General features: G+C 42.6%; 1 protein-coding gene across 3 annotated transcripts in view; it reads right to left on the reverse strand.

Moving 5' to 3' along the window:
* The window catches only part of MED27 (mediator complex subunit 27), a gene marked incomplete at its 5' end in the record, with an annotated part of 97648 nt that extends 95466 nt beyond the window's left edge, over positions 1-2182 (reverse strand). For all 3 annotated transcript variants that reach the window (XM_082492778.1, XM_082492777.1, XM_082492776.1), the window contains one exon: positions 1977-2182. In XM_082492778.1, the coding sequence (XP_082348904.1) occupies positions 1977-2182 (206 nt within the window). The remainder of the gene's footprint in view (positions 1-1976) is intronic.
* Positions 2183-11470: the final 9288 nt, after the last annotated feature.

Below are 11470 nucleotides of genomic sequence, written 5' to 3' on the forward strand. Positions count from 1 at the left end.
CTCTGTCCATACAGAAGAACTGACAGTAGTCCTAAGCCTGGAGATGGTCCTCTAAAGTTTGTGATTACTCTAAGCAATTATACACATTCCAAGTTCTCAGGGCAAGGAAGCATCTTCTGATTTCCATGAGCAATTTGTACATTTGTAGACGTGCACAAAATACTCAACTAAAGCTTAAAAAGGACCATTTTCCCATGAAAAAATCTCACTGTGGAATGATCTATTACTGCTTCATATCTCATTTGTCAAACACTACATTTAATAATAACAAAAGTTAAGCAATCTTTAAAACTTGCATTAATCAACTATAGAGGAAAGACTGGCTACTTTGCACAGATACAAAATGCAGTTTTTCAAGCGACATGACTAATCAGGTGCCTTTCCTTTTGACTTCTGAATGTTACATCCTACTCTGAACTGCAGAACTTCCACTAAATTAAAAGCAGGATTCAGACCCTTCAAAGGCCGACTTCTGAAAACCTCTGTAAAGAAAAACCCCAAATATCTCAATTTGCATTTAATGAAGGTTACAAAAATAAACACTAACAATCAGGGAACTGACAGTTAAAAGACTTCCACACTTTACCACCACAACATTCTCGTTTATTAACCTTTCCTTCAAATTTCCATGGCCTACATTCTTTCTAAGCCTCCGGTTCTGTGAACACTCATGAACGTGCTTAATATTTCTTGACAAAAGAATAGAATAAAATAAACGTGAATGCACATAATAAATAAAGATTTGTTGACGAGGGATCCAAGTCAATACTTTCACGATGTGAGCTAAAGTCCACTAATAACATTAACTTCAATGCTACTCTCAGGTATGCTAGTAAGGACAAGGATTGACTGCAAAGAATCGCAAAAGAACTTCACACCACTGAAATACTGGATGATAAACAGCAAAGGAGAGGAGTGTGAAGTACTACACACGAGACAAGATAGGTCAGAGTCAATTGCTATCTATCATCATTTGGGAACAAGATTTTGGGCTTATACTAGATAATTCTTTGAACAGCTACCAAGACAAGAAGAATAACCAAATGAATGGCACAGCTTCCACGTGGGGAACCATGAAGCCTCCTCAACTTGAAAACAATAAAAACCAAAGGGGTACAACAGAAGTCTATAAAGCTGTGTATAACATCATCCATAAGAATGATTATCTACCATTCTTTCCCAACAGAAGGATAAAAGTAGGCAAATTACATTACCATGATCAGAACTAAAAATCAGCAAGGCCTATTAGGCAGCAAGAAACAAAATCTTGTACACAAGGCCGTGAACCCTAAATCTCCAGCTGCCAGATGTGCTGGGAAAGGGCGGTTACGCGCTTGCCCTGCCCTTGGACACCTCCCTGGACAGCACTGATGGCTCCAGCGGGACACAGCTGAACCCAGCAGCCCTCTGGCAGGATCCACAGGGACTGTCAGCCTCAACTTTGTCTCTATTTACAGGAAACACACCCACTGGTACTAAACAACTACACTCACCTGTACTGACTTCCCAGCCTTACAAGTTTTGGTTATAAAATGGTCATTCTTGAACCACTTGGATGCTACTGAATAGCCAGAGCCTAAAGAGTGATTTATTTTTTTTTAATAAAAAAAATTCAGAAAAAAACAGAAAAATCTCCTGCAACCAAAAGCGTTCACCTTGCCAAGTGAAACTCATCGACAGCTCCTTTTTCTAAAACAAGAACAAAACCCAGGTAAACATTATGAGCAGCACTCATCCCTCTGGAGACTCTGGAATGAAACACCACGGAGAGGAAACACCCACGATGGTGGGAGGAATAAACCAGAGCGTTTTCTTATTAATTTGCCTACAACTTTCTCCGGGAGTGAAAACGGCACCGCCGGGCCCCTCCGAGGGGTCAGACCCGGGGACCCCGGGACCCCTCTCCCAACCGCTGGGCCGGAGGCCCGGCTGCACCCCGACGCGGGGGGGAAGCCCCCTCAGGGCCGGCTGCTCACCCCAGGTCGCGGCTGACGGAGTGCAGGCTCTCCTGGAAGGCGGCCACAAAGCCCTTCTCGCGGCCCTCCAGGGTCTCCTTGTTCCGCATCCCATCTTTCAGGCAGTCGAAGACCCGCGTCACGCTGGAGCGCAGCGCCTGGATGGCGGCGATGGCCTGGGAGAAGGCCTCTAGATTCACCCCGGGGCTCAGCACCCCCTCCGCCATCTTGGCCGGCCAAGCCCGGCCTCTCCCGGGCGGGCCGTGAGGAGCGCGGCGAGGCCGCCGCGGCGCGGGGGATGCTGGGAGATGTAGTCCGGGCTCGGGGCGGGGGGAGGGGGCGAGAAGCGGCGCGTCCCTCAGGGGCTGCGGCGGGCGGGAGAGACGGTTGACCGGCACAGCAGGTCACTTTTAAGCCTTTCGAACCTCAGGGATGTCTTCAGCGAACGCGGGTGTGCCCCCGCGCCCAACGCCTCTCACAGGAGCGGCTGAGGAGATGCCTGCCCGGCCCCGGGGCCAAAGAAATGCGCGTTTGCATGTGCATCTCTCTCCTTCCTCAGAAATACGTTTTTTCCGGTCAAATTTCCTCTTTTCATTTATTTTCGTGTGCTGCACATCACTGCTTACAATATAGGGTATATTCCCTCCTCTGGATGTTCTGTGGATCTGTAGGGTGTTTTCCAGGCACAAAGCCAGAAACAAAACCATTCAAAATACGAAGCGAGGGGGCCCGTCCTGCTGTAACAACTGTGCTTAGCTTTAAGCAGGCGAGAATACGTCTGTCAGCCTTACGCCTGTGCACAGGCAGAAGATTTGAAGGTTGGGCCCTGTGTTACAGTTCATGTCTCAGTCGGGATCGTGCTGAAATCAGCAGGACAACGACCCGGCATTCCGTACGGAATACTTGCACAGCCCTGCAAAGTTCGGGAGCGCTATCATGGCACCAGGTACTGCTAGCTGGATTTTGCAGGAGCTGCTTAGGTTTCCGATGCCACCGCCAGCTCTTTCCACCCTTAGAGCGCGGCTAAAATAAACAGAGCTAAAATAAATGAAGCTCTGCGCGGGCCAATAGTGGCTCCGCACGGAGCAGCTAGCACAGGGCTAGCTTTTTTGTTTTCTCAACTTGTAAAGTAAATAACAACCTCTTTCAGAAAGGTATTAATTAAATTCAGTAAGCAGAATCCACACAGCCAGATCCTTTAGTCAGGGGTGCTTTTTGTTTTTTTAATATGTAAAATGGAAATGAATATGACAACGGCCGGCAGATATGTCAGTGGCCAAGTGAAGCGAGGCTTTGCCCTCCACTCAGTGACACTTTTCTGTCTATCATGCGACGGATTCTGAAAATTGCATCCGACCAATTAAATGTTCTCAGACAACACGTGAGGTGTTGAGAAGTGAAACCCTATTACTAAGCATGAAGAAAGAAAATGAAAAGGCTGCGGTTCTGCTTCTCTTGAGCTTAGGAATGCTGTTGTATCTGAGCACAGAGGTAAAGCAAAACTGGAAGCAAAGTAGTCTGAAGCAATGTAGCTCAGCCTACATAAACAGTGAAATATATAGTGGTGTACTTCAAAGAATCAGCAATGGACTCAGCACACTTAGTAAGGCAAATATGAATGAGAAAGGAATACTTCTTTATGTGAAAAAGCACCAAATCAAAGAATAGCAGCCAGAGGCAGAAAGGTCAGGACTATCTCAACTAGAGTGGCAACTTAAACTGTTTATGGATCTGTAATATTAGTTATGTTATACATAAAATCCTCTTCTTTGGACTATAATACATTGGTCAAGAAGGTACTGTGTTATTACAAGGGAATACTTGTAGCCTGAAAGATCATTCCTGCATGGCATTATTCTTTTTTCCTCTCACTGCAAATTTCAGACTCTGGGTGCACATTGCAGATGTTTCTAACTTATTTTGTATATTATACCTTGGAAATGGATGATTCTTTTCCATTTCTTCCCCTCTGATGTAAGATTTATTATTTTTAAACATATATTTTTAGCTGTTAATATCACATTTAACTGTCTCCAAGTTCCCCATCATTGTGGTGCCCAAGTGCAAGGATTTCTGATTTTACATCCTATCTGGAACAGTAAAAGGGTTTGACAGTTGTTTTACTATTTTTAAACTGTAACAACAAAAGAGGGGCCTGAAAACAAACCCATAAATGTACAAAGAACCATTTAGAACTTGCCCCTAAAGAATGAAGAGCACAGCATAGCTTTGGCTTAGAAACTCAAAGGAGGGCATTCAGATTCTTTGCTACAGGAATCTGCTTTTCCTTGCATAAGCGAGGAGCCAAATTCTCCTGAACAGACAACAGGCAATTCAGAGCACTAAGAACTCTGTGGGCTCTGTGGGAAGTTGACTCTGCTTCAACACCTAAAGATAATGGCTAAAGAAGAGAGCAAGAGTTCCCGTTCCTCCTGTTACTACTCCTCCTCTTTTGTCACATCTAGAAGGAAAAGACTGCATAGTTCCAGGTGTTCATTTTTAGGGCATTGCCTTGCCTAAGTTGCTCACTGCTTTCTTTTAAGCAATATTCCTCAAGTGGCAGCTTGCCCAAACCAAGGCAGTACACTAATTTCATCTTCATTATAGGTATATTGTCAGTGGGCATTAGGATTTTAAATACATGAAACCAGGATATCTCCAAGGTGCCAATAAACATCTTTTTGCCTTAAAATCACAAGTAAAACATAAAAGCAAGAATCCAGCTGATGTTCAAAACATCCAAAAATCTTACTATCTGATAGCTGTTGAGTGGGCTCCTGCAAAATGATTTGGGTGGCCAAATACGGACACATACCCACAACTGAGCAAGCGTCAGCACTGACATCTTTTATCCTCTCCACCAGAAGTTGAAGGATCTAGTGTTCTCCCTCCAAAAAAAGATCACATTTAAAGCATATGGGTTATATCCACATTGCACAACACGGTGTCATGTAGAGAGATGCAAGCAGCAACCACAGTCCTGGAAGCAGCCTGCTCTGTTAGTTCAGCATTCCAACTTGACTAATAAACCCTGCCCCTCAGCATTGCTAATTAGCTCTGGCAGACCGTGGTGCTAACACGGTGATACTACAGCTAGCCCAGTTATCTCCACACACTGCTGCATTGTGCCATGTAGACTAAGAGATGGAATACAGAAGACTGCAGTGAACTGCCAGTTCTGGATCTGTTCTGTGGCTAAAGAGAGAATTTCATTTTGGGTGCTGTCAGTCTTGTAACGCACGTAAGCTCTGAACTCACTTGGAGAGAAAGGGAGGAAAAAAGTAACAATCCAACCAGGCGTCACATGCAGCTTGACAAGAGCAGTACAGTTCTCTTCCAAAGCAGAAGCTTGACTGGAGAGCATGTAATTAAGATGAACCTTTCACAGCAAAGTGTGTTATGGCAATATTACTCAAATTGCAGCTACTAAGAACCAAGTGGGCTGTAATTAATCAGCAACATCAAAGAAAAGGGATGATTTCAGAATCCTTGCAGAGGTACAATTTGTTAGGGAAGAAAGTACCCAATTAGAAATACATTCTCATTTAAGAAAAATTAATTTTGTTGTCAGGAGACACAGCTAACGGCAACTATTGGGTTTCATACCAAGTGCAGATAATCTCTCATGAAATGTCTGGACAGGACTCAACATTTGGAATAACTGACATTATAAGAAACGATCTTTACCTTCCTCTGAGATAGATAAATGCTGATATTTATTCTGTGGCGAGCTGGACTGATATTCATCACCAGGGCCTCATCATTTCTTCATACCTCATTGCTACATTCTTGATGGCACTTCAGATAAATATAATAAACTGACTTTTTTTGTTGTTCAAGTAATTGTGACGCTCAATAGTGCAATTGGTAAGATATTCTTGCTATTTTTACATTCCTATTAATTTCTCTCAGGTTTTCAGTCTTCAGTTAGCCACAGAGTTTACTACACAATGCATTATTGAAATAGAAGAGGAGCTGGGGGGTTATTGACTCATGTTTGAGGCTTCTGCCAAGAGAAGGGAATGCATCCTGCCTCCTTTTAGACAAGACTGTAATGGCAAGACATTTCCAGATGTGGGGGAGTCTTGATCTTCAGTGCTATTTCTTCCCTATTTTTCCCTGAATCAGAATCTCCCACTATATCCAACAACAGCGAGCGAAAATCTTATCTGAACACTCCTGCCAGAAGAAACAGTGAAATAATGAACTGAGCTGACAATGATGTAGTTATCATCAGATTTCCTGTGGGATGAATAGAGTTAGCTTAGTATTGTTTCAGGCTCTCAGGCGACCTGGCTCACATTCAAAAGGATCTTCCTCCACAAGATAGTGGGTTGAAAAGAGACCTGGAGGCCTCTCAGTCCCCTTAGGGGGTCACTGTAACTGTAGGAACTACAATTTTCAGGTGGCTATTCAGTTCCTTAACCAGAGTGTTTTGTTTCAGGTTACGGTTATAAAGTGTCCACATCACACACAGAAAATCCAGCACGTACCAGATTTGTCTACCGAACCACAAAGTACTGGATGGATTATGACTCTTCAATTCCCCCATGTCTGATGAAACTGGTACCCTTGATATCAGTTTTAAGATAATTGAAAGAGATCTGCTGTTATGCTGTGCTGCTTCTGGAGTTCCGGTCCCTGGGGAAGTCAACTTAACACCTTATTCCAGCACTGAATTTACATCAGAAGTGTAAAGCAAAATACAAAAAGTGAACCGCACCCAGCAAAACTCATGGTGTTATTTTATGCATGCGAAATTCTGTCCCAAAATATGTCAGATTTTACTTGCAAAAACGAAAGGCTGCTGTTTGATTTTGTATGTGTGCAATCTGCAGAGAAGTATACTCAGCCACTTCTTTTCTTTAAACATTCAGTGATCAAGTGTGGAATCTGATGTAAAACCAAATGGGAAGAAAGTATCATTATTTAAAGGCTACATAACTGCTTAAAATTAGAGCTGTGAAGGCATCAAAAAATACCAGAAATCACAGATGGTTTGCAGATAAATTCACATTGCATTTAGTCCACTCAACATCTAAAAAAAAACCTATGCTTTTGCCTTGCTTTTCAGTCTATCTGTTGACGCCTGCTCAAAACATACTTTCTTTAAATTGGGCTTTGAGTCGTGTTCTGTTGCCCTATACATTCAGATCCTAGTCACTTAGAAAAATCTGCACAAATACATGTATTTTTAAATTACGTAGTTAAAATTTAATGTATTTTACACATTTTTGAAATGATAACTGTCCTGAGCAGGTTAAATAAGACATTGGCAAGGATGAAATAGTAGTGAGGACAAGTAGTTCTGCAATATGCAAGTGGCTGAGACAGAATGACCCAGTTGCTTCTTCTTGACTATATTGATGATTCTGCAGTATTAGAGTCAGTTAAACTCATTGTTTTCCCTATCTGAAGGCTGCAGGATCAGGCTTTTATATAATTCTGGGATATTTGTGTATTCTGTAATTGAACTAGCCAAAGCCTACTTGCCTTTTTTAATGCCTGGGCTGTATTTTCAAATGTTCTGTCTTGTCCCCTGGGTTTTCTCTCTGACGCTGGCTTGCTCTGGGGAAAATTCTGCTTCCATTATCACGAAGGGCCAGGATTTGGCACAATCATTCCAGCCTCACTGCCTCGCAGCAGTCAGCAGAATTTGCTTGAATATATAATGCTTGAATTCTACTCCTTACTAGTTTCTTGCGGAGGTAGGATTTTGCAGCAGGCAAGGAGGAAGCTTGAAACATGATGGTTATTCAATACGTGGTTGAGCACACCCACTAGCTATTGCTCTTCATTGAACAGGCGCATGAAAGTTTTAGATGGCAGTGTATCCGCTGTTATGACAGCAAATATGATGGAGTTCATGGTACGATATATGGTATTTCTTCTTGCCAAGTGCAAACTCTAACCTGCAGCTTGGAAAAGCAGAGGTTGCTCTTTAAAAAGTCTGACATGGTAACAACCACTGAGACAAGTTCGAACTGTTCTGAAGTACCTGATCAGTAAAATATTATTTGAGAAAAGTGTAATCTCAGGACAATAAGGCCTGAAATGAACCAGATTCAGGCATAATTTTGTCAATCTTCAGCTTTATTCCTTCTAAATACAAACGCGGCATGCCAAGCAGCCATCCTGCCTAACTCCTGAGTTTAGCTTTCCCCATTCCACCAGCCACTTGCCAAGAGCAATTTGCTTCATCACTTCTTACAAAAGCCAAGCTACTTCTCATAACTCTCCATCCCAATTAAGCTACTCGCTGGCTTTTATAATCACCTCTCCATAAACCAATCAATCTCAGCAGGATTTTTAACAGATGAAACTGGGCTAATTTCCACTTAAAGCACCAGCCATCCTGAAACAACAAGGTCTTATTTGTTACTCTTTAGCTTTTCTTGCATGCCTTCTTTCATTTCTTTTCCAGCTGCAAAAGAGAGAGACCAACAACAAAAATAAATATAGTCAAATATGCTTAAGGCTGAACGAGGGCATGGAAACCTGCCATTTTCTAGACAAGTCAAGCAGTTCAAGCAACTCCATAGATCAGTATTTTCTTTCAAGCTGTTTCACACTCAGTATTGTTTATCACTCCATTTAGGAGGACAGGCAACCATGCTTTTTAACAGAAATACAGACAAAACAGGCAGAATAAATCAAAGTTCTGGGATATTCAGAACTTCGGCATTTTAGAAATTCAGTACTTCATCTTGACCTTTATTCAAGAAGGCATCTGAAGCAAACTTGGAGTACATACAAAAGGACTTTTAAATCGATAAGCCTTTCTCCAGCCCTGCTGCCTGCTTCAAAATCCTATTTCTGGAATCTGTAGGGTGGCTAAATCAAACTCAATTCGCAGAGTCTGCAACCAAAGGAGCATTTGCCTCTGCAGTGGGCTCCATGTGGAAGACACACATCCAAAAACTGCACAGAGCATCCTGAAGTCATTGCAGCACTCCACGTTAGCAGGACACAACTCGCATTGCCAAAATTGCCACCAGACTGGATTTACCCAGAAACTTCTACTTCCACAGACATTGCTACGGAAAATGACATGCACGAGCAAAAAAAACCCAGTTAATCAATTTGGTGTTGTCAAAGGCATTCCAGTGTGTTTGTTGCTGTCTCATAATATGAGATAAAAGGGACATCAATACTTGGAGACAGTGGAGACATCATATGAGGTGGAAATAAATTGGCTTCAAATAAAATCTACCTTCATTTTGTCAGGACAGAAACATGAACTTACACAGACACTGTGGGGCCGCAGTGCTACCAGCACCCCCAGCGAGTATCTGCCCCGTTTGGGTGCTGCTGCACCAAGACCAGCCGACCCAAAAACGACACGAAGGAGCGTGCGTTGTAGGTGCTGGCCTGCTGCCACGCTGCCGTGCCAGCTAACAGCCTCCATGGGCGAGGGAAGGACCAGAGCCACACGTGGCATGGCATGGTCAGCAGATACAGAACCGATTGGATTTTTTCCCAAAGGCTATTGTCTGAAAAAGATTTTGCTTTATACTTGGGCCAATATGGTAAACTGCATCCAGTTAGCTCAGGGAAAGGTCAGGGATATTTTAAAGTAAAGAAAGGCCATCTCTGGCAGCTGTATACAATTCAGAGATATATTATCCCCAAAGGAACGTGAGGAAAAAGAGCCTTATTTATTTTATTTCTGCATATTCCACTTACAGTTACCCTGATTCATTCATGCTGTGGAATTGAGCTATGTTTTCAAGCAGAATCCAGCCAGTCTTTCCTAAAATGAGACAGAGATTGTCTAAACAGACAATCACTTCCTGGAATTTGCAGGTCTAATTCCATGCTTCGGTATTTAAGGTCTCCAAAAAAAGTGACATCCATCTTGCCTCTTAAAAAGAAAGAAAGAAAGAAAGATTTTCCTTCTATCTAGAGATTATTTAGTGCTCTGTTATTGACACTGCTTCTATTGAAAGATTTAAAGATAAAAATGCAGTGTATTCAAGTAGCGATCATTTTTCACCGTCACTTAGTGACAGTACAGCCTGTAGTCAATTGCAGCAGATTTATCTTTACTGCTATTGATCGTGTGTGGGGCTAAGCTGTTTGCAGGCACCTGGCTGTATCTCTTCTGAACTGCAGCGAGAAATGCAAAAGGAGTGGACAAGAGTGGTGCCAAGCAATCTTATTTTCATTCTATAACTGTTTAATTATTTCCCTTTAAGTGGTGAGATAAGCTGCTAGAAGATAATTTGTTTATGGACACAAGGCATTTCCTGCTGGACAAAAGGAACAGGACACAAACATGGTTTGCCTGTGCAGCTCAGTCTACGAGGCGTGACAGGGAACTGGGTTCAAGGCAGTAGATGCAGCTAAAATCTTCAGGTATCAGAGGGACAGATGTTTTGTGAAAAGTAGGGGCTGCCAGTCAGGTCCCTAAAGCAAACTTCCTATAACCTCCTGTGGTGAAGAAGCTCTCTTGTACTCTCGTGAGGGTTCCCATCACATTGTAGAAAGATTCCTTCTGCTTTTTGAAGCCCACAGAGAATGGAAAGTATTATCCTGAGGGTTTGGAGCACTCCAGCCTCCAAAGCTCCATAAACAATTTTTATACCTAACACACAGGGATTCATTTTGGTCACCTTCTGAATTTAGCGTGAAGCTGAATGACAGGGAAAAAAAAAAAAACAAAAAAAAACAAACCCAAAAATTACATGCAAGGTAGAACCTGCTTGTTCTCAAACAGTACAAAAAACCAGACTCCTCTCTCAAACACATCTACTATTTTAAACAGAGCCAGACTTCTATATATGCTCTTCTTCGCTTAAGCCAAATACATTGGTAAGTGCTGATACAGAGGCTGTGAATTTGATGGCTGAATAATGCTTGTGGGAATCCTTAAGAGACCAAGAAAGCTTTCTCTAGAAGCTGTCATGCACCTCCCTGATGGATCACAGTTCACAAACCATAAATGCACTTAATGTGGGGAGCAGTCAGGACCAGGTCTCTGGCTTCCTACAGCAATCGCTCTGTTACAGAGCTAAAAGGTGCATTTGTGTTTGTTTCTCTTACCAGATACTAGCTGAAACGTGAACCAGACATCTTTAAAGTTTCTATCTATCGAGTATAAGTTTTCAATACAAAGGATGGGAAAGAGGCATACAAACAACTTCAGTGGCTGAACAGACCATGGCACCTCAGTGCTATTCACAGCTTTCTCATGATGCCATTTATCCGCAGTGATATCCACTGTGACTTTGGGTCGCTCCCTTTTTGGATATTGCCCATATGGGTTAGAAAAGGGGAAGGCAAGCAGTGGCCATTGCTTGGACAAGGAGACCTATTTTATTCCTTGTGCTCCCTGCTTTTTCCTTCCACTCTTGCAGGGAAGACCCAGAACATTAATCCATACAACAATGAAAAGCCCCCGAACATCGTAACTGCAGGAACTACCTCAAGACGAAAATCATATACTTTATTCTAAAGGCAGTGACTTAACCAAACTCAAGCAAGCTACACAAATAAAACCCATATGTATCGGT

The sequence above is a fragment of the Vanellus vanellus genome, assembly GCF_965231255.1.
Source record: "Vanellus vanellus genome assembly, chromosome: 18".
Classification (NCBI taxonomy): Eukaryota; Metazoa; Chordata; class Aves; order Charadriiformes; family Charadriidae; genus Vanellus; species Vanellus vanellus.